Source organism: Rissa tridactyla, chromosome 18, assembly GCF_028500815.1.
Source record: "Rissa tridactyla isolate bRisTri1 chromosome 18, bRisTri1.patW.cur.20221130, whole genome shotgun sequence".
NCBI lineage: Eukaryota > Metazoa > Chordata > Aves > Charadriiformes > Laridae > Rissa > Rissa tridactyla.
In genome coordinates this window covers 2,808,972-2,831,955 of record NC_071483.1, presented here as the reverse complement: position 1 = coordinate 2,831,955, position 22,984 = coordinate 2,808,972, and the positions used below count along the sequence as shown (strand labels likewise).

The following is a 22,984-nucleotide window of genomic DNA, read 5'->3' as shown; positions in this document are numbered from 1 at the left end:
GACAGTTGACGTAAAAGGCTGGTGACCAGCTGGTAAATGCTGCCGGGTGATTAATAACTTCATTTTACTGCTGCATGCAAAATCTTGGCCGTGCTTCACTTGAACTGCAACTCTCAACCCTGGAGCTTGCGCAGCCCGTGTCCCGCAGTCAGGTTGTCCTGCTTGATGCACGCAGCGAGTCACTTCTAATCACTGTTCATCGATTAACAAGATAAAGCTGCTCAAACTCCGATGCCCTTTTGCCGATTGATCAGGATCTCTTCTGCCATTTTTCAAGCCCAAACTTGGACGTGCAGCTGACAGTGGCTTGGCGGATGTTGAGACCCTTGCTGGCGGAGGAGAAGCTTCAGCATCCTTGGAGCTGTGGCTGGCTGGAGAGGGAGGTTACGCCTACGAGCCCCTGGTGGGAAAATCTAGTTGGTAGGCTTCGTGATGCTGGGAGATGGAGATGTCTGAACTGCTGCGGAGGGAAAATGAAAGGTGTCCCGTGCCATCTGAGTAGGAAACCATGTATTTTTCAACTCTGCATCCTCAATTGCTCCCGCTCTCCCTGTGGCACAGACTGGGCGTGAGAGAGGACGCTGCCCTCTGCTCTCGGGAGAGCCATCCGCTCTTGTCCGAGGAGCTGCGGCAGATGGGTCGGTAAGAGAAACCCTTCCCGTGGGTGCCTCGTGCCGGGTAATCTGCCAAGCTGCGGCACAAATCAATGTTGCTTGTTCTGCTACTAGTTTGGTGGTGTGTGCATACAGTGTTATATCAAGGAGGGAACATGTGCTCTCTCTGTCAGAGGAATGACTACGGCACGCCTGGTGAGCAGGGAGTAGCTTGTGTGGGCAGCGATGATGGAGCTGGAGAGAGGCAATTAATCTGTCTGACCCATCCGGCTGCTTCTCTTTTGCTCTAGGAGAATGCATTATTGAATTTTATTATTTAATAATTAAGTTGCGGTAGTACCAGAGGACAAGGAATAGGATAGAAGACAGCGTACAAAAAAGAGAATTTCATTCTATAAATTGATGGCCTGATCTCTTGAGAGCTGTCACATACCCGCTGCAAAAATGAGCACTGCGAAATAACAGGGACACCTAAACCAGCTGGGGACCAAGAAAAACACTTGTAGGATGAGGTGGGAGAGGGTGGGAGTTTATCCGAGAAAAGAAACGGAGGTGCACACATGATGCATCACATGTGCTGGGGCGCTTTTGTTCTCAAGTGTAAGATTCAGACACCCAAGGAACAAGATGAACGAGTAACCCCCAGGCTGAGCTGCGCCCGGGGGACGCGGGGGACGGGCTCACGCGGGGTCCTGGTACCAGTGTTTCTGGGAAATGCAAATTGCGGCACTTTGTACTGTCACTAACTGCCATACCTTCTGACAGACACCTGTGTAAACTTGCTTCTAGCTATTAGAAAACAGGGAGGAACAGCCTGAAAGATGCTGCTAATTGAAAATGTTCAATTTCCTACGATGAGATGTCAAATTCCTGTGACCGTCAGGCTCGCTTTCACATCTGAGGAATGGCGGCAGAATGCTCTGGGTTTGGTGCTCAGGTCCCATCAAGTTTGTAAACAAGATTGATTTTTCCGTTCTGCCTGACAGAGGGTGCGAGCAGGAATTTCGCGCCAGCGTTCGGGCTTTGATGCCGTAACGAGATGGGCTTCTCCCCGCAGGGAGGAATGAGCTGGACCTGCCGCGGACAGAGGCGGCAGTCGATGTGCGGCACCGAAGCCCCCGAGCCCCCGTCCCAGCTCCGCTCTCGGGGTGCAGGTGTCCCCGTGTCCTCCAGCTGCTGGGAGAAGGGCCAGTTCAGTGGTGGCACCAGCCCCGGCTCTGGGCGTGCGCTCGGGTCACCGCTCTGCAGGGCCGGGAGGGAGCGCTTGAGCGTTTGGGGGAGTTCAAACCTTGTCCCCAGCCCGTGCTCTCTGCCTCTTGGGGCTGGGCGCAGCACGTGTTCCGCTCGCTGTCGGTGGCTCTTTCAGCAGAGACCTCCCAGCGCTCAATGCCGGTGCTGGGTTTCGTGGTTGAAACCTGGCCGCCGCCTCCGGTGCGGTAGGATGGGCTCAAAGGCTTCTGCTGTGCCCCATGCCTGCGGGGCGTTGGGACCTTCAGCGACCTGCTGGTGATGTTTCTGCCCTGTGTCGTGGCCAGTGCTGCCTACCTAAAGGAAAAAGCAAGCCACGTCTCCATTATATGAAGGTCACATTAGTTTTGGTTTGATTTCTCAAATATAAAGAGGAAGCTGGAAGTTTTGGCAGTAATTTAAACACGTGCTAGTTTTTCCTGTTTTATCTAGCACCCTAGGTAGGGAAAGACATTTATTATGCATTGTGGCTCTCCGTCTTAATCTTACTTCTCTGTTGTGTTTGTCAAGTCCACGCTTTTAAAGGTTAGCTTTATCTGGTACGGGAGGCGTGCAGGCTGTGAGGCAGGAGCGGTGAATACAGGACCGCAGGCTCTCTGGTCCCATACTGGCAGCAGCTGTTGCAAGATCAAGGAGCAAACATCAATAATTCTTCCTAGAAACACGTAGTTTCCTAGAAATCCCTCCTGCAGCACCTCTCAGGAGAGGATGCTCCAGCTGCCCGGCAGACCTTGACCTGTTGGCGGTGCCTGGGCTCCCCTTGCAGCCAGCGAGAGCGACGGGGACGTTGGGACGTGGATGGTCTCGCCCAGTGCCAGCATGGCGGGCAGGTTGGGCAGACAAACACCCCTGCCTCTCTGGTGACCACTGCGGGGTCCCCATGTCCAGCTCGGTCACCGGTGATGAGGCTGCCCTTTGTGTCTGGCCGACTGCAGCACGCGCGGAGATGCTTTATCTTGTCCAGGTCAGGTAGGAACCACAACCAAGAGGGGCCCAGGAATAGTCTGCTAATTTTGGTTCCCTCATTTTGAAAAGGTATGGACTTTTTAATTCTCCATTTTAACAATTTAACTCTTCAGTTTTTCTATAGAAATGTAATGTTTGAAAGTTGCAATTTCCATTCCAGTTAGAAGGAAGTCTCTCCCCATTACTTCGGCATGACTGAAATGGGCTTGAGGGGGCCCAATCTGCTGCTTTCTGCAGGCTTTGCTTGCGCTGGGTGACACGACAGAACAAGATCTTGTCTGGCAAGGAGGCAAGGCTTTTAGGCAGCTCTTGAAAGGTTTTATGTATAATGTAAGAAAAGCAAAAATATCTGCTGTGTGTTGCTGCTCCCAGCTCTGCCGGGCTGCTGTGTGTCGTGTGCCAGCGGCCGGAGCGGGCAGGGACCGCTGGGAGCACAAACCTCAGCCACGGTGCTGCCGCTCCCTCCCCACCAGTGACCGCAGGGCGCTCAATTTCTAAAGACTTTGCGGTAAATTAAATAATCTCCCCTTAAACAGTTCACCCATTTTCAGCATCCCAGGGAAGAGTCCTTTCCAGCCTGTGCTGCGTCTAGCGCTTTGTCCTCAGATCACAGCCGTAGCTGCCAGTTTTATATCACGCTAAAAATTAATGAACCGGAGTGCACTGGAATAATCTGCTTTAAAAGGAACAGTCTCAGCAGCCAACTCCTTAAAAATGATAAGAGAGGGGACTGCGTTAGTGGAGCTGTTCATCTAGGAACTTTACGAGTGGTTAAGTTTAAATATTCAGGGACCTGATGAAGGGACAGCAGACAGCAGCACCACGCCGAGAAGATGAAGAAGCCAAGGAAAACACGAGTGGTTCTGTTGGGGTCGAAAAACCAGCTGAGACAAACTCTGTCCCTGGGGCTGGCCCTGGGGGGGTCCCGGCTCTGCGCGGGGGGGCTGCCAGCCCAGGGGAGCACTGCGCAGGCAGGAGGGGTGCACAGCAATGACGGACGCACGTTTCTTTGCTGGCTGCTTCCTTTTCAGACGTTTTAGGGTCAAACGGAAGCTGTTGCAAGCAGCTCTGTGGAGTTTTGCAGCCTCTTTTTTGTTGCTTTTGTAAAGTGGTAAGTCTTTTGTACAGAACCAGCCTCTGGGTGTCCTGCTAGGGGTGCTGCCTGTGGGCTGCCTGCTGCTTGTAGTAAAGATCAATCAAATCCTTGAGCGACATGTGAATTACTTGTTTGTGTATCAAGGGTTCTTTTCAAAGGATAAGGGAGGCCTGTATGCGGCCTGTAAAAGCAAGTTTATACTACTGTTGTTTAACTTCACTGTGACTTCTGTATAATCCGCGGTGATAAAGCTGTGGCTGGCAGTGACGTGGCCGTGTGGCTCTTGCGTCTGTATGTGAACCTCTGGTGACTGATGAGGTCTACAGCTTCTCTGTTTTCAATATTCCTCCCCTCTGGGGGCTGTTGCTGACTCTTGCTGTGGCTCCCACATCATTTCTGCTCTGCTCACCTGACTCTAAACCCTAAGCCACGTGTTTTCCGTATCCTGCATCTTTCTGCAGCCACCTGGTCCCCCGTGTCCCTCCAGACCCTGCAGCTCCCTTCACACGTTGCTCCAGCTGATGTCTGACTGTTCCTCCAGCCCCTTGAGAGAGTCAGTGCAGAGCTACAGCACCCGAATGTCCATGCCGGGTCAAACCAAAGACACGTCTCTCTTGGTGCCAGGATCACACCGGTGCTCGGGGAAGGTAGCTTGGAGGGTGGTATCTACTGGGCAGTGGCAGGCAAAGGATGTCCCGGGAAAGAGGAAAACACAGTCAGTCATCAGTCATCAGACGTGTCCCCCATTCACCTTGTGGCGTTATTCCCATAACTCCCTCTCTCTGTCTTTTCAGCTTGTCTTCCTGGATTTTACAAGCTTTCCCTGCGTCTCCCTCTCTGCTCTCCTTGCCCTGAGCACAGCTTCACGCATGAGGAAGCCTCCACGTTCTGTTCGTGCCAGAAGAACTACTCCAGGTCCCCATCAGACCCGCCATCTGCCTCCTGCACACGTATGTCTCGCCGAAATGCCGTCTCTTTGTCAAGCGAGGAAACACGGGTCCGGATGCTGTGTCTGTCCCTCAGCGCAGCGCCTGCGGGTGCCCAGGAGGCTGTCCGGGGCTGTCACCTGCAGCACAGTGCCCAAGCCCACGGAGCTGCGCCTGGGGGGGGTGTGTCCAGGTCCCTGGGGGTCCCAGTCTGCGCTAGGGTGCTGCCGTGGTGGGGAGGGATGAGGGGCTGTCCCTACGCCACGGAGCTCGCGGGCCGAGGCTGCTGTCTGATGAGACAGACGGTAAAACTCCCTGGTAAAACTAGGGCACAATCATTTAGTCAATATAGTTCACAGATTTTAATTAAATGGCCTCTAGTTAATTGGATTGGACCCCGGCTACTCCAGTGATGGATGCTGTAGAGCTGCCTGCACAGTGATGAGGAACCTTCCGCTTTGCCCGAGAGCGAGCGTGGCTGGGCAGTGTCTGACCGGCAGCGGGGCTCCCGGCTGCTTGGCCAGCGAGCCCTGGGGTGGTGTCAGGTCCGACTGGCTACTTCTCACGCTCTGTGTGAGCCCTGGCTTGCTGTGTATAATGTGTCCCTCCGGCGGGATCCTCTGTCCGGTGTCCCCGCTGTGCCACACGCATCAGTGTGTCCATGTCCCCCTGTGCTGCCACGAGCTGTGGCTGCCCGGGATTGTGCTCTCTTGCTCGGCCACTAGTGCCTGTGCTGCTGCTCCCGGGGGACCCGTAGGTTTGCCCTCGTCCCCAGGCAGTGCCCAGCTGTCCCGCGCCTGTGCAGACACTCCTCTGCTTCCAGGTCCACCCTCTGCCCCGAGGAACCTGGTCTACAGCCTGCGGCAGTCCTCGCTGGTCCTGGAGTGGAGTGCCCCCGCCGACGCGGGCGGCCGCAGCGACCTGACCTACAGCCTGTGGTGCGGCCGGTGCCCGCCGGCTCTGCGGGGCCGCTGCGAGCAGTGTGGCAGCGGGGTGGGCTTCCTGCCGCAGCAGACGGGGCTCGTGGACCGGACCGTCACCCTGGTGAACCTGCTGCCTCACGTCAACTACACCATCCGCGTGGTGGCTGTCAACGGCGTCTCGGGCGTCAGCCCGCTCTTGGGGCAGCAGTACGCCGAGGTCAACGTCTCCACCGGCCTTGCAGGTATGGCTGCCGTGTAGCACGTGCGACTGATTAGAATCATAGAATCATAGAATCTTCATGGTTGGAAAGGACCTTTGAGGTCATCGAGTCCAACCATGCACACACACACACACAAAACCCCAAAAAACCGCCAACCCCATAAACAAACAAAAAAAATCCCAACAGCCTATGATCTCTGCCCTTCAGAGCATGCCCTGAAGTGCCAAATCTAGACGTTTCTTAAATACCTCTAGGGATGGTGACTCAACCCCCTCCCTGGGCAGGCTGTTCCAGTGCCTGACTGCTCTTTCAGTAAAGTAATTCTTCCTAATATCTAACCTAAACCTCCCTTGGAGTCCCCATCGCACCAAGAAGTCGGTTGCCTGCGCTGTCCTATGCTCCTGTGTCATCTCTGGGGTGTGTGGGTCTGCTCGGCGGCTGGTTCCGTGGCTTTGTCACCGGGAGGATGCGGGGTCTGGAGGTGGCGTGGGCACCGTCCTCGGGCTTTGCCTGCCCGACGCCCCGACGGCGGTGCCCTGACTCCTCTCAGTTTGCCGTGGTGGCACAGACGTGGTGCTCAGGGGTGGTGGGTGGCACGGGCGGGAGGGGGAGATGGAGACCGCCCTGCAGCGCTCTCGGGGGGGTTTGGTTGGTGCCGTGGGGAGGCAGGGAGCTGGCTGTGCCCAACAGCCCGTGGCCTGTTGTCTGCCACAGCGCCGGGCTGGCTCGCAGCCGGGTGGCAGCGAGCGTGGTGACAGCCTGGGCTCTGCTTTGTGATCCGGCTGCGGTTTGAATTTACAAATCACAAAAAAGAAGCAACATTTTCAGCCCGTCGCAAAAACCCCTCTTTAAAATAGAGAATTCAAATATTGGCTATCCTTTGGGAACAAAAAAAATATTGATTTCATCTCTCTCTTCTGTGCCGGTCCGTGGCACAGTTTCTCGCTGGACGTGTCCCCTTCCACTTTGTTTCACGTTTCTCTTTAGCGAGGGGAAGCGAGCACCCAGCCTGCCGGTGGGGATGGGGCCCCTGGCCGGCCGGAGGGGTTTGGTCCCTCCTCAGTTGTTAGCTGTGCCTAGGGAAAATCAGCTCTGGCTTGTTGTGTCCTTGTCTCTTCCTCCGTGGTTACGTTATTAATTTGCATGAAATCCCTTTGCCAAGCCACAGTTAATGGAGACAGATGATCCTCACATACCTCGTGGCAGGAATTGGCCAACAATTTCATCTGAAGAGATTAAACTTTGATCTTGTTATAAATAATTTTCCCACCGTTTGATCAAATGGTTTTGTGCGCGTTGTTGCTTTCTCTTCCCTCGTGTAATAATTTCTGTGGATCCGTTTGGTGGATGCTGTGCCGCAGACTGCTCTTCGGTGGAGGTGTCATTCCTCATTAGGATCTTTGCTGTTCAAGGATGGATTTAGCTCTGGGAAGATCTTCTGTCTCCTGAGCTCAGGCTATTCCTGAGCCAGCATACGAGCTAGGGAGGGGTGAGCTTAACGAGGTCTAATAACGAGCTGTTCCTCCAGAGGCTCGTGTCAGGCGGGGGGACCAGAGCTCGGGAGCTGCCTCCTCGCCTGGAGCTTCAGGTCTGAGCTGGGGACAGGAGGCTGGGGAAGGGCAGCAAGCGCCCCGTTCTCTCTAGGGAGGGAAGCAACAAGTCCATGGTACCAACCCGTGCCTCAGCCGTTTGTCCGTTTAATGCAGCTTTTCTCCTGGGTAAGTGGGAATCTCAACACTGCGTACTCCTGAAGGAACTGAAATACGCATGAAGAATATGGCATAATTAATCTCGTAATCTGTTCAAAATCAATGTCTCTTGTCGAGCTGTCAAGTCTCCGGATGCAGATGGTAGCTCAGATTTAGCCAAACAGCTGAGGCTCGGGAAGTTTCATGAAACACTTGAGTTTTTTGCTGGTGAAGGTGTCCCCTCCCGGGGGCAGCGCCAGGCGGGGGCTGCTCCTTCCCCAGGTGGCTTGTGGAGCCGCTCTGCGGAGCCTGCCATCTCCAGTGAGTCCTGGAGTCCCCCAGCATGGAACCCATCACAGAAGTGCCAGATGGGACCGGGGATCGGGAGAAAGGGAGATTTCAGGGATTCCCGAAGCAGCAGTGACTTCCTCGGTGGCTGCGATGCGATGGTCTCGGAGGTCGTCTGCAGCCCCAGGGAAGCTCTGGCTGCAGGTATGCAGATTCAGAGGAAAAATTAAATGAAGAAACGAGACCCTATTTAGCTGTCGGATCCCTGCTCCTCTAAATATAGCTCTGAGCACAGCCCTGGCGCTGCCCTTCCCCTTCAGCAGTCACAAGAGGGAATTAGCAGTTGTTCATTGTATTTGCAGGGGAAAAGGAAAGATGCTATTTAGTCCGCGGGACGCAAAATTAATACTGTGTTTTTTCTAATCTGGCCCCAGCGTGGGACTAAATAAAAATGTTTGAGGAGAGAACAGAGCTGTTTACCTGCAGGAGTAGGACTGCGTTAGCTATGTAAATGTACACTCTAGGACAATGTCATTTATATTCCCGGCAGGGATCGACTCCTGTCTTAAAGGGCTTTTAAATCTGTTGCAGATTAATAATGCAGCCAGTGCCGAAATGCATTCTCCTTTCTGAGGCTGTGGAGAAGGGGTTTGTGCTGAGTGAGGTCCTCGGAAGCAGACTGCGCTGCCCAGGCTTGCTGCTGGCGCGGCGACGCCAGCACGGGGGCGGGGGGGGCACAGGACGAGGCGATGCGGGGGCGAGGGTCTGCGCTGCTGGGGTCCGTGTCCTCCAGGCAGCGAGAAGCGAGCCTGGAAGAGCTGCAGGGTAACCGGTGAGGCCGCTTCGCTGGTTTGGAAAGAAGGACCCTGGGGCAGGAGTTGCCTGGGACGGTGCCCAGTGCGTTTTCTGTGTTGGGGCGTTAATAACTGGTGGCGGAGGGGAGAGGCTGGCTGTCCCTGCCGCGAGCGGTGCGTGGTGCAGGGTGGCAGAGGTGCTTGGGGACGATGGCAAGCTCTGTCCATCCGATGGCCTCTCGCCCCGTGCAGGGAGCAGTGGACAGCACGGCGACGGGTTGTGGTCTGCTCTTGTTTGCTGCCCCAGCTCTGAAAATGTGCGGGGAGAGCGTTCCCCCAGGCGGCCGGGCACCAAAGGGGGCTGCGGGCTCCCTCGGTCCAGCTCCAGCTTTAGGTGTGCGCTCTTGTCCCTCCCTACGGGCCCCCGTCGGGTTTTGGGTCATTCAGCAGGGGTACACGGTGCCCACCTCTAGTTTTATGCCTCTTCTGCTTGTACACTGGTTAAAACCCACATACAACGGCCTGGAGTTTGTAAAATCAGGCAGAGTGGTGAATAATTTAATGTTTGCTTTTTCGGAAGAGAGGCAATGTTAGGGGAGCTTAAAATATTGATAGGAAACACATTTTTTTCACAGTGTGAAATGCTTTATAGCCTGTGTGATTTTCTTTAATCCCTTTTAAACGTGTTTGAGGCTGGCGCCTGCCTGCTTTTCTGGCACGTGCCGTGGGCTCTGCTCTACAGCCCAGCACTGAGCGTGATTTTTCCTGGTGGCTTTGTTAACAGCCAGGATGACTTGTGCGGGTTTCTTCAGTCCATTTGCTAGATGCAGAGATACAGGAGGGCACCTGTGTGATGTTTTATTGATGGGAATCGCATAAAACAGCAAGGAGCACTTAACTTAGTTTACGGGAGCGAAACCCAAGTTAAGCGCCAGGCTGGCCTCAGCCGCCCGCGTCACTTGCCGTGGCGTTGGACGCGGGGTGATGTGCACCCTGCGGAGGCCACGGGCTCGTGGTGGGGATTATGCCGCTCCCCCAGCGGCGAGAGCTGCCAGCCCGCCCCGTGCGTTCCCGTAGGAGGGGTTCGCCCCGCGGGCACCCCTGCGGATCTCTGTAGTCCTGTCTTTTACCCTGCGAAGGAGGCAGACCTCAGCATGCGTTTGTGCCGCAGGTTCGTGGTGCAGCCGCCCGGGGGGTCGCAGCCTGCTTGTCCTGGTGGGAGCGTTAATAACCTTTCTGCCGCGCTTCGTGAGCTGTCTCCCCCTTCTTTACATGTGGGCAATTCAATATCCCCTTAAAGGTCAGCTCTGGGGCCAGTGTATTTACTCTGAGAATGATTTTTGCAAATGTCAGATGACACGCAGCCAGACTGCAGCAGGGGAGCGGAGCGCGGGGGCTCCCGGCTGCCCTTCGGGTCCTCTGGCTCCTTTGGCAGAAGCCGAAGGGACTTGGAATCAAGGAGCAAATCATCACGAATAAAACATCAGGAGGACTTTTTTTCATCAGGAGGGATTAATGAGCTAAGTAATAAATACAAAATTTCACAGATACTTAAGTTTGCTTTCCAGGGACGTGTTCCTCTCCGCAGGAGTCTCGGTGGGATAGTCAGGGTCCAGCAAACGCCTTGATGTGGTGGAGCAGCGGGACAAGCTGGAAACCACTGAGTTCCCCGCGCAGCTTTCCCTGTGCCTGCCGTGGGGCCGCTGGTGTAAACGGGTGACTCGGTCGCTGCAGCCCCTTCACCCTGGTGTGTTCTGGCCCCTGGTGCCTACCAGGGTGACCTGGGACCACCCTTCCGTGAATCAATCCTAATTTTCTCTCTAATCAACCCAAAGCAGACCCAAGAGGGTCTAACAGAAGCTTTTATCAAGGTACCAGGTATGAAGTTTATTTTCCCTACTAAAAAATACTTAGTGTCTGTCTTGAACGGCATCCTCTGCAGCAAAGACACCGCTGTCTTAGCGTGTCCCCAGCAGCCACTGCTGCCTTGCTCCGGGCAGTCGGGGGATGCTGTGTCCTTGGCTGGCTCCCGAGATGCTGCAGACAGTCTGGCAGGTCCAGCTGGCTTTCTGCTGGTGCTTTTGGAGGAGCTGCTGGGGTGCTGCCTGCAGGTGGGGAGCCCGGCGCGGGCAGTGCCGCTGCCTGTGCCAGCTGCAGGAGCTGTACGGGCGCTGCGCGCTGCTCAGCGGCTTGAAGGCAGGAGAAGGCGGTCGGAGGAGGAGAGGACGCGGAGGAGGCTCTGGGAAGGCAGAGATGAGCGCAGCAGGGTAAGGCGGGCAGGACCGTCTCCGCTGCCGCAGACAGGAGAGGCGTCAGCGTCAGGCGCAGAGCCTGTGGATGGCTGGGGACAGCGAGCCGCCCGCGCCGTGCTGCAGAAGTCCGCTCGCAGGGAGCCAAACCTGGTTAAAATGGGAATAGTTGGCAAGTGCGTCTTGCATGGCGAGATGAACTAAACGGGAGCACACGTGCCAGGGAGGAAGACTGAGCGTGGAGCATGTGCTAACTACAAATCAGCAGCCAGCTCCTGGGGCAGAGCCGGCGTGTTTGGCAGCGGGCAGGGCAGGCAGCGCGCTCTGGGTGCCGGCTCACTGGGCTGGCGTGGGGCAGAGCCTGTGCCAGGGCGGCTGGAGAAGCCTTGGGATGTCCTACAAGCCCTGCTGCTCAAAAAGTGTATTTTGCATCGCCCAGAAATCCTTAGCAGCAGGTTCGGAGCACTGGACGTTAGCCAATGCTCAGACCCCTCCACGGCACTGTGGGTGGAGGGTGCAATTAGGGTGTTTTTTCTTGTTTTTGGGCAGAGCATTACTAGCTGCCCACAGATTACAAAGCTGTTGTATTTCTACAACCGTTTTCTCCTGTTGGATGATCACCAGCTCAGAGTTTGCCTTGTTTCAGTCCTGATTCAGAGAGGGGGAGCTGGTATCTGCAGAAGCAGCGTTCTCTTCAGCTGTTTAAATTGTTCAAGTTTTTACTGTGCCGTCCCAGGGCAGAAGCAGAAACGGAGTAACCACTGAACGCATTCGTGCTGACGTGGGACTCGCAGCCAAGATGAATGTGAGGACGGAGATAAAATGCCGTGTAATGTGTGATCTCCCGGTTGCATTCACTTGGCTGTTCAGAACCAGAGCAACCGAAGCGTGGTGGCACGCGGTGTCACTGCGCGTGTTGCCGGGGCTCTGCCCCAGGCCTGGGATGGGCTGGCGGGGGGCGGGTTTGGGTGCCACTGGCCATAGGGAGGGCGCAGGGACGCTCTGCCCCCAGCAGCGCCGCAGTCACCTGCTGTTTTCCTCTCCGCTTTTTCAGCGCCGACTCCTGTCACCGACATCCGCACGGATAAAGTTGAGCAGAAGAGCGTCTCCTTGTCGTGGCAGGAGCCGGGCTTCCCGACCCCCAACGGCACAGAGTACGAGGTCAAGTACTACGAGAAGGTAAGCTCCGGGGGCTGGCGCAGCTCCCGGGTGCTCCCTTTGCCAGCCGGGTCTGTCCCTGGGCAGCCACGGTCACGGTTGCGCTCAGCCACCGCCACGGGAAGGCTGTACGGGGCTGCTGTGGAGATTTTACTGGCAGCTGACAGCAAGAGGAGCGCTTCAAATGGGGGCCAGCAAGGGCTTTTCTCCTCTGACAGTGTTACACAATCTGCTTATGCAAGTTATAGGAAATTTGGATTATTTGTAGAGTTCTTGTTAATTAGTGGTTTGTTTTTTTTTTTTTTCCCCCCCATCTGTGCAGCAAGATTTCATCCACTCCTAATGTTGACATCTCCCTGGGAGAAAGAGTAAAGCTAATAATTTTCATTCATTCATTCTTTTTTTTTTTTTTTTTTTTCTTTTAATACATTGCATGGCTTGTTTCAAGGACATCAGAAATCTGAGGTTTGGGTGCTTGCCATTAGCCAGCCAGCCAGGGACTGCTAAAGCCCATGGGGCTTTCTAAATCTCTGACGAGATGACACCTGGATTCATAGTCTGCGTTCTGGGAAAGCGTTGGACCTTCTGGTCTTCACTGGTTTAGGACTGAGGGCCACCAGACCCGTGACTTTGGTGGGCTGTTGAGTGGTCTTCCACACGGGAGGGGACACCAGCAAATGTTTTTATGACAGTCTCCTAATTTTAAAAAATAGCTGCTATTTGATGAGTGCGGTGAGTTGAGAATTTTAGAAGAAATACCGCTGGGCAAAGAACGGGGACAATGCTCTAAATCAAAATAAATGCAGTTTATGACACAGTTCTGCAAATTACCTTATCTGCGTGTGCTCAGGCTCGTTATGAAACTGATTACATGTCAGGCAAACTGTGCAGGTGACATGTTGGTGTTCTGTATTTAGAAACAAGCTACCTTGAAGCTGATTCATATTAATGTGATTTTTAGCATCTGATAGATTTGAAAGGAGGAATCTGTGGGTGAGGGCGAATGCTGAAGCCTGGAACAGTAATTCCTGTGCAAATGGGCTGCAGCAACGAGGTACTCGGGGTATGTGAAACGAGGGAACGTCCTGCTTGAGTAGGGAATTCTGACTGTAGTTTGGCAATTATTCACTGAAATGAGACTCTTGGTGCTGATGTGAAAATCAGCCTAGTTCCTAATCTTTGCTTTTAAAGATGTACTTTAACTGTGGAGATTCAAGGGGAAAAGCGTATCAAATGGAAAATACATTTCCCAGCGACGTCCCTGGCCCTGGGAGTGGCGTGATGGCCAGGAGCCTTCACCGGCTGCAGGAGGGGGGCTGCCTGTTGTCCTCTCCCGTAGCCGAAGCAGAGGGATCTGTAGGTCGCTGGGCAAGTGAATAAAATCCCAGGGAAAGGGACTCTTGGCAAACCCGCCTGCCAGCTTTGGTTACTCGGCATGTGCGAATACCCGCGTGTTTATGCCAGGGCTGGAGCGGCTGGAGCAGGGAGTGGGAAGGGGCCGGACGGTGGCAGCAGCCGAGCCCCAGCGCGGGGGCAGGCGGGAGGAGAGGAGCCGTGCGGGACGGCACAGCTGCTCCCCACCACCTCGTCCTCCGCCTGTCTTCATAGCGCATCATCGGGCTCCATCTGCCATTTCGCGTGACCTTTCCGTGTAATTTCTGTTAATGAGACATCTAGTAAGTGTATTCTTTCAGTTGAAGGTTTTATGTTTATATAGACTGGCCTGACGGGACGCAGAGGCGAGGCGAAGATACAGCTGTGCTCTGCCCGCTCCGCAGCGCAGCTGTCAGCCCGGCTAGATCTCGGGTATCTCATTATTTCACAGGATCAGAGAGATCAAAGTTACTCAACTGTGAAAACCACATCAACAGCCGTGACGGTCAATAACCTGAAGCCTGGCACCCTCTATATTTTCCAAATCCGAACATCCTCCTCGCCGGACTACGGGAACTACAGCCCGAGCATTGAAGTGGAGACGCTGGCAGAGCGTAAGTGTCGGCAGGGCTCGTCGTCTCTCACACAGGCACCTGCAGGTGTGAAGCTCTGAGACGAGTCCTGGGGACGCTGCTGCTCCTGCCCCAGATGCTCTTGGTTTTGTGGAGCAGCATCTGTTCCTCTGGTTCTGCTGCTCCGGGTTTAAGAGCAGGTGCTTCCCAGGATTTGCTTTTACAGAATCACAGAATGGTTCGGGTTGGAAGGGACCTTAAAGCCCACCCAGTGCCACCCCCTGCCCTGGGCAGGGACACCTCCCACCAGCCCAGGTTGCTCCAAGCCCCGTCCAACCTGGCCTTGAACCCCTCCAGGGATGGGGCAGCCACAGCTTCTCTGGGCAACGTGTTCCTGTGCCTCACCACCCTCACAGGAAAGAATTTCTTCCGGAGATCCAATCTGAATCTACCCGCCTTCAGTTTGAAGCTGTTACCCCGTGTCCTATCATTTTCATATTTGATTTTAACAAGGTTGCTACTGCTGGCCTTGGAGGTGCCTGTGCTCGCTCCTCTCAGCGCGGCGTCGGTGAGGGCAGCCGGTGTCTGGCTGCTCTGTCGCGTAGAGGCTGGGGACAGAGTCTCTGCTCTTTGACTTGGGTTGCCCTAGAACTTGCTGAGCAGAGCCGGAGTGACCAGGGGGTGGCTCTGCCTTGGCGCGGTGTTGGTGCTGGAACAGATCTGAGCGGGTCCCTTTCGTGGGGCCACCGAGCAGGTGCTGGAAGGGAGCGAGTGTCGGTCACTGCCAGTGTAATTGCTCAGGGACATGATCCAGCCCGGGTCTGCGAAGCTGTGCAGCCCGGAGTGGGCGCTGCAGAGCCCGGGTGGCCGGTCACCCAGGCTGCGGCAGAGGAGGCAGGGCCAGCATGGAGCTCCGGCTGGCCTGGGATGCGTGCCCCAGGTAGGAGACGGCTGCTTACCCGCGCTGCTCCCCTGGCTCGTGAGGCGCTTGGCTTGTTAGCCACTTGGCTGAGTAAGGTCAGTCAGTGTTATCTGCTGGGGCTTTCCCTTTTCATGGTTTCCATTCATAACATTCAGAAGCATCTTATTTTACTGAAGAGAGCTTGGGGAGATGGTTGGGCTTCAGCTTAATAACCCGCCCTGGCTAGGAATGAAAGCCCCGAGATGGCTGGCTCTGTACGACTCTCACAGATTGTGTTTAACAGGGCTTTAAATTGCATCCGTTTGCCACACAGAAGACGTTTTCAGAATGAATTGAAGCCAATAAAAATTTTATATAGAATGTAGCTTTCTAATACCCCTGTTTGCAAAAGCAGGAAGGGAAGAGATTAATGCGATGTAGGAAAACTATTTGTAAGCCATGAATTTTAATGTGTCCCTCCGATAAACGGGAACCTTTCCTCAGCGCTAACAAAACCGGGCTGCTGGTGTGGCGGCACCGGGGGTGCTCCATCCGTGCCCACAGCTCTGGTCTTGGTCTGATTGCACCAGCTCCAGCTCTTAAAACGGAACCAGAATGTGAATTGTTGCGTAGCCTGTCCCACAGCCTTGCTGGGGGACGCAGGCTGGCACTGGGAGGACTGGCGGGGGCTGCCCCATGCCTTGGTCTTGCCCTAGGGCGCGTTGCTGACCCGCTCTGTGTCCCTCCCGCAGTGACAGTGGCCTCCAGCGAGCAGAACCCCATCCTCATCATCGCGGTGGTGGCCATCGCGGGGCTGACGGTGCTGGTGTCCATGGTGATCGGCGTGATGGTCTGGAGGAGGTGAGCGGAGCCGCGGCCGAGCTGGGGCGCGCACCCAGGCTGGGCAGGGCAGGGGGACCGAGGTGCAGCCCCCGCAGCAGGGGGTCTCGGGAGCGTGGGGCAGCGCTGGCTCTAAGAATGGGAGGGGGCTGAGCCTCCTCATGCCGTGGGCCTGGACTCTGCTCCTCGGCGCTGCCGCTTGAGGCTTTGACGGCCAGCGAGGGGCTGCTGCCCAGGTAACGGTGTGTGTCTTCATTCTCGTTGCAGACAGTGTGGGTACAGCAAAGCCAGCCAGGATGGGGACGAGGAGCTGTACTTCCATTGTAAGTGAAGCCTGGCTGCTGCGGCCAGTGTGACTGTGTTTGGGGATCCCTGTGCTTGTTGCTATTAATAACACAGCTTCCCATAAAGCAGCCCTGAATCCTTGCTTTTTGAAGTGTTGTCACCCCGCGTTATCCCAGAGCGGGGGCTCGGCACGGCGAGGCTCTCTGGGGACAGCGGGCTCGACAGCTTCATAAGCCAGTGTCCGTCCTGGACACGGGTCACCGCCGTGCTGAAGGAAAGGAGGATGCTTTCAGCTTTCCACGGGGCATATGAATTATTCCATCAGCTTTACACAAACGGCTACGTGAGAATACAGCTTTGTTTTCTGGGGCTACTCTTGATTAGTGAGCAGCAATAATTTTACAGACAGCAGTTGTCAAAGGAAATTCGGATGTCAGGATTGATGAGTTTATTTGATTCCTGGCATATGCCCGTGCAGCGCACACATGCTCTGTTCCTCCCTGAAGCATTTCATGAGCAGCAGAGCCCACGTGCTGCTTCTCAGATGCAGCTTGGCCGTTTCACCTGGCTCCGAAGGGCCTCGCGCTGCTGAGCTGCCCGTGGGAGTTTGCCGAAGGTTTTCCGTGCAGGGCGAGGGGAGCACGGCAGCCGCACGCTCTGGGCAAGGCGGATGGAGCCGGGGTGCAAGGGAAGCTGTGCGTGGTGTGACCCCTTCCCGGGGCGCTCTGGCTCTGCCCTTTGCCCGTGTGCAGGTTCTGGATGGGCCGAGCGGCTCGTGCAAAACATCTGTCGTCCTCCCACCGTTGCCCGGGGCGAGGAGGAGACGCGGCAGCGCCCTGCAGGGGCCCAGCGAGCGGCAGAGCTCGTGTGCTTACGCCCTTGTTTTGGCAGTTTGTTTTCAAGAGATGAGAATTAGGGTTTTGAGGAAGCTCCAGCAAGCGGGCGGCTGTTTGCAGGGGCTGCTGTAAGCGGGTCGGCCGCGTCCCGCGCGGTTCTCCTGGATGTGCTCGGCGTGCAGCAGATGGTGGCCGCCTGTGGGAAGTATTTTGCTGCCCATGCTGCTAATCGAGGGGACCTGGAACATGGCTGTTGTTCATGATTATAATTATCTCTCCTAGAGATCTTGGGAGCGGAGGTGATTTGGATACTCAGGATTAGCGCGGGAGGCAGATAGGCTCAGTCCTGGAGGGAGCTGCGCTAGAGTGAAGGAGCTGCTGTCCTTTAACCTGGAGGTTGTGGCAGCGGAGCGGAGCGATTGGGTTCATTTTATCCCACAAGGAATTTCCTAGCAACCTTAAAGCTGAGTCTTCTGCTTTGCTTATAAAAAGGTGGCAAGTTAGTCCTGCCATCAGACCTGAAGATGGACAACCTGCAAGAGCGTTTCCTGGGATGGGCGGGCGGGAGCTCCGCTGAGCCTTTCTCACACGCTCTTTGTGCCTTCCCTCCTTCCCTGCAGTTAAAATCCCAACCAGGAGGACGTACATCGACCCGGACACTTGTGAAGACCCCATGCAGGCCGTGCACCTCTTTGCCAAAGAGCTGGATAACGCTAGTATTAAAATCGAGAGGATCATCGGGACAGGCAAGTTGCTCTTCGGCAGGCACCGGGGCGGTGGCCGTGCCGTGGGGCGGTGGCCGTGCCGCGGGCTGTGCGTGTGCCTGGCCAGCTCGGTCCCCTCTCACCCCGGCACGCAGGGACGCGGCGGTGCCCTGAGGTTGCTGCTGGGGTCCTGCCCACGCCGCAGTGCCGCGGGTGCGCGCCGGCCCTCCCACCGCTGCCGTGGGCTCTGCCCGCCTCGCCGGCAGCTCCTCGGCCTCCCGCGCCGTCAGTGCCACGGACCTTTGCTGCTGCTCTCGTCTCGGGGGGGGCACACGCTTGCAGCAGGGAGGCGGGAGCTTGGCTGGTGCGTATTTTGTTTGGGAGCCTGATTTTTTTGCATTCCCGTTTGTTTTTCTGAGGCACTAAGTACAGCCAACCGAAGGAGGCAGAAAGCATCAGCAATTATCTGCATCTGGGCAGTTTGACAGCAGCATGAAAACTATTTATAAATATGTGAACTTAATGATTTATTGATTTTCATCAACTTCACTGCCTAAAACTTAAAAGCAAATTAAAATCCCCTCACTGGGCCCTAGAGCCTTAATTGCTAATGTGTGCCAGAACATGGGAAACATGATTTTTCTTTGTCGTTTCTTTTCCTAAAGATAAATTCAGCTGCAGAAAAACAGGTGGAGGAAGGGAAGAGGGAAGGGCTTGTGCACCAGCTTAAAGGACAGTGTTGAAGGGAAGAGGACACTGAAGAGGAGAGGGGGTTATCTTTGTAGCTGCTGAGCGGAGCAGCTGAGATGCTTTTCAGAAGCAAATTGGTGTTCGAAAAATCAAGAAAAATTAGTCAGGAATACATTTAAATGTAAGGAATTTGGGAGTGCATTTGTCTTACTGCTGACCTAACGAGTACCTGGCTTTCAAATCGTTAAAGCTTTTAATAGCTACACATTTTTTTTTTTGCTGTAAAGCCAACAATTTTATGTTATGAATTGGGTAGCTGCTGTTGCCAGGCGCGTGGCTGTGCAGAGCGGGATGCTCTGTCTCACGGACTGCTCTCTCCCGGGAGAAGCAGACCCTGCCTGTGGCGAGCTGGGAAGCAGGACGGGCCAGGCCTGGCAAGCATGAACTCGGTGGCTGGGGGTTAATCTCCTTTTCGTGAGAAAAAGCGCAATACGCACTTGAGCAGAGTGTGGAGAGAATGGCTTAGAGGTGTAGGAAGAGGAAGGAGAAATTCTGTTGCGTTGTCACACGGTTTTAGTATCACACGCTGACGCCAAACTTGTGCGAAGGGCGGTGGGTTCAGCAAAGGCGGGGGAAGATGGTAAAACAGACTCTGCAGGGGAAACTTGCAGCCACGCAGGGCTCTGTGCGTCTCTGAATTCATGGATTGGCAAATCTTCTGATTAACGGTGGGAAAATCTTGCTTGTCTACACAGCGAGACACATCGCTCCGCAGGAACGCGCTCTGTGGTCCCGAAGCAATGAAAATATCCCTAGAGGGGAGCTGCGAGGGACGTCCCGCCCTCGCTGCGGGCGCTGTTTAACTCCTCTCTCTGCCACGCAGGGGAGTTTGGAGAAATCTGCCGGGGGTGCCTGAAGCTGCCCAGCAAGCGGGAGCTGCCGGTGGCCATCCAGACGCTGCGGGCAGGGTGCTCGGAGAAGCAGCAGCGCTCCTTCCTGGCAGAGGCGTGCACCATGGGCCAGTTCGATCACTCCAACGTCATCCGCCTGGAGGGGGTCGTCACCAGAGGTAGGGGGTCCCGGACACGGGGCGGCCCGAGCCCCGCGCAGGGGAGGAAGGCTCCTGCGCAGGCAGCGTGCTTCGGCTGTTGCTTTGGAGCCATGGCCTGGTGCTGGAGGTGCAATGCTGTTGCTCTCTGGAAATCAGGTGTTTCCTCCTGCATTAGCTATTTTAGTGTTCCGATGATGAATAAAATGCTTACAGCTAGACTAATGAATCCAGGTAGTAGGACTGGCTTAGCAGCAAAACTGCGCGCTCTTAATAATAGCAAATTGAAGCGAGGTTCTGTCAGTAAAACAGATGACTCTGACTGCTCCCGGCTCTCGTGGGAGCGTGTGCGCCGAACTAGTCTGCGGATGCTGTAGTTAAATGGATATTCGTGTAAATCCAAAGAAACGTGAGCGCGTGTGCTGATTTTAACTAGCTTTTTTATTAGGTGAGGAAGTATTTCTGTCCCGAGTCTTGGGCTGAGCTGTTGCTTTTGTTTTCACTGGGTAGTGCTGTGCTCCTTTGTGATGTGGTGCAGTGTCCTGATAAAAGGAGCACCTGATATTGGGGTCCAGTGGGTTCCCAGCTGGAACGACAGGAAAGCCTCGGACCCACCGCTCATGACAAACTGTCTGAGATAAAGTCCTTGTCTCCCTTAATGGCCGGGCAGCGCAGGTTGACCTCGCGGGAGGCCAGCACCCGGATTTCTCAGCCCAGCAGCGTTAGAACTGCCTGAGCAATGGGCAGGGCTCACGCAGTGCTCCTTCTCTGTCCGCGCAGGGAGCACCATGATGATAGTGACGGAGTACATGGGGAATGGCGTGCTGGACTCTTTTCTCCGGGTGAGTGCTGTGGGAGCCGCTGGTAACTGCTGGGATCTGCTGGCGGTGCCCCCTTGGACCGGGCTTTACTCACCCTTTGGCTTTTCCTCCTCTTTTTCTACAGAAACATGAGGGACAGTTGACGGCCGCCCAGCTCGTTTGCATGTTGCAGGGGATTGCCTCTGGCATGAAGTACCTGGCAGAGATGGGTTACGTACATAAAAGCCTTGCCGCCCACAAAGTCCTGGTGAACAGCAGCCTGGCTTGCAAAATAACTGGTTTCAGACGGCCACAAGAAGATAAGATGGAGACCATCTTCTCCACCATGGTAAGCTGCGTTTCCAAATTCTGTTGTCACCGTTCCCCGAAAGCAAAATGCTGACGCAACGGCTACAAAACCTCCGCGGAGGTGGATGTCCCTGGCTGCAATGCACGGCCATGGCCGAGAGCGCTTGGACCGGGGCCTGGCATCACTGGAGAGGCTTGCAGCCTGCTCTGAATGCTGAATAAGGATGAAATCCAAAGCCAGCCGGCTTCCCCAGGTGGAGTTAATATGACATATAGCAATTCTACTCCCGAACCAGTATTTTTCCTAGGCTCCCATTTCCTTCCTCATGTATAAATGTGGGCTCTTCATCTTAACAGCTTCTTTCTCAGCTGGAAATCGAATGCTTTTAGCCAGGGACCCGCACAGCAGCCGCCCGGCACCGCTCTTCCTCTGGCCGCAGCGCTGCCACGTGTCTGCGCAGGCTGGCGGAGAGGCGGCTGGAGGCAGCTCTGGCAGCCTCAGGGCTCCTTGTGTCTGTTTTGTCACTTGTAATGGAATTCATGGGTTTCAATTAAGAATTTAAGTCCTGCTTGATTCACGCTCCTGCCTTGTCAGCTCTGCTAGCTAGCGCGTCTCCCGAGTGCCTGCACGTGTGCGGAGAAGCTGCCCGGCAGCCCCTGGGTGCGGAGCCGGGGGCTGCCCCTGCACCCCGTGGGCCCCCGAGGTGCCACAGCCCCTCACTCTCCCTCCCCGCTTCCTTCAGGCACCGCTTCGGCGCCTTTCCGTCGGGGTGCATCCGTGCCTTTCTGACTGCAAGAGCGATAGGACGTATTTCGTTTGGTACGCGGCAGCCGCCCTGTGTCGGCTGGGGCTGTTAGCGCATCACATTAACCGGGTATTAATATTTTAAAGAGCATTGATTCTTCAATCAAGTGAGCCCGTGCCGTTTGCAGGGAGCGGTGGGCAGTGCCGCGGAGGCAGCAGCTGATGTGCGCTGCCTGCAGGGACCCGGTGCCCGTGTCCCGGTGCAGGGCACGGGCGTCCCAGGGGAAAAGCTTGTTTGCAGGATTTGGCCCAGGCTCTGCGGGAGCTGCAGTCCAGTGCCAAGCAGGCTGGAGGCAGGAAGAGTCTTGGAAAACTCTTCCAGCCGTTACCAGCTGTGGGGAGGCAGGCTCAGCGTGCTCCGCAGGGAGAGCGCCACCGTCCCGAAGAGCCCCTGGCAAAGCGTGACCCACCTCGCCCGCCGTGGCGAGCGTGTCCTGCGGGCATGTGGCTGTCGAGCCGCAAAGCTCCCGAGCAGAGCTGCTCCGGCGCTGGTGTGCTGCTGGGTGCGGAGCAGCCCGCTGAGCCGGGGGGATGGAGAGCACAGCAGGAGCCCTGGCTTCTGCCACCACGGTGCAGCGGGGCTGTGGCTTTGGGATCAAGGTCTCCCCACTGTTAATAGCAATTAGCTGCAGTGTCTGTCACCTGCTTCCCTAGTGCATCCAGAGGGCTCTGCAGATGCCGAGACGGGGATTGCTCACTGCAGGAGAGCAAGCCAGGGTGGAGGCACTCTGTGTTTGCACAGCTCTGAAACGGCTTTCGTTAAATATTAATGTATAAAATGCCATCAGCTCTTCCCAGAGACATTATCTTCTCCCGTTAATATTTCAGGACTCGCGCTTCCATGTCGCATACAGTTGCGTGGCCATTTTGAAACAAATTGAGGCGAAAGTTTTCTGTTAGTACGAAACCTGCACGTGGCATGGGGGCTTGCTCAGTGTCTGCCCTGCGATGCCAGGCAGGGCAGGACGAATGGCCACCCGGGAGCTGCGTCCAGCGGCTGTGCGACCACATCTTTCCTCCCTTTCTGCCCATCCAGCATGGGAAGAGCCTGGTGCTGTGGTCAGCCCCCGAAGCCATCCAGTATCACCACTTCAGTCCGGCCAGTGACGTGTGGAGCTTCGGCATCGTCATGTGGGAAGTCATGTCCTACGGCGAGAGACCCTACTGGGACATGTCCAACCAGGATGTGAGTCACCGGCAGCCGCGCGGTAGATGACGATGCTGCCATTGCTAATGGTGTGCAGGTGGCTCCGTGGTGCATGAAGGAGCTGCTGCTGCTCCCCCGGCAGGGCCTGAGGAGGGGGGCTTCCCTCGGGGGCTGCCTGCGATCGCAGCGCCTGACCCTGTCCCCTCACCTCCTCTGCTGCAGGTGATGAAGGCCGTGGAGGACGGGTTCCGCCTGCCCGCCCCCGTGAACTGCCAGCCGCCCCTCCACCAGCTCATGCTCGACTGCTGGCAGAAGGACCGCAGCCAGAGACCCAAGTTCTCGCACATCCACAACATCCTGAGCAAGATGGTGCAGAGCCTGGAGCCCCCGCAGTGTCCCAGCTCCACGTGCAGCAGGTGACCGCTCTTGCTGTGCTGCCTGTTGTTCTGCCGGTTCCCAGCTCAGCCGTGCCGGGCTCTGCTCCCTCCTCACCGCCCCGTTT

General features: G+C 55.8%; 1 protein-coding gene across 5 annotated transcripts in view; it reads left to right on the top strand.

Annotated features, from left to right (window-relative positions):
• The window catches only part of EPHA10 (EPH receptor A10), a 38,397-nt gene that overhangs the window by 14,683 nt on the left and 730 nt on the right, over positions 1-22,984 (top strand). The window contains exons 4-15 of one of the 5 annotated variants that reach the window (XM_054223608.1): positions 4,719-4,874; positions 5,674-6,015; positions 12,068-12,192; positions 13,997-14,159; positions 15,771-15,879; positions 16,126-16,181; positions 17,600-17,725; positions 19,257-19,442; positions 20,202-20,263; positions 20,367-20,570; positions 22,372-22,521; positions 22,705-22,889. In XM_054223608.1, coding sequence (XP_054079583.1) covers positions 4,719-4,874; positions 5,674-6,015; positions 12,068-12,192; positions 13,997-14,159; positions 15,771-15,879; positions 16,126-16,181; positions 17,600-17,725; positions 19,257-19,442; positions 20,202-20,263; positions 20,367-20,570; positions 22,372-22,521; positions 22,705-22,889 — 1,864 coding nt within the window. Of the gene's footprint in view, positions 1-4,718; positions 4,875-5,673; positions 6,016-12,067; positions 12,193-13,996; positions 14,205-15,770; positions 15,880-16,125; positions 16,186-17,599; positions 17,726-19,256; positions 19,443-20,201; positions 20,264-20,366; positions 20,571-22,371; positions 22,522-22,704; positions 22,899-22,984 lie in introns of all 5 variants that reach the window. The other 4 variants (XM_054223612.1, XM_054223613.1, XM_054223609.1 and 1 more) reach the window with 4 other exon arrangements.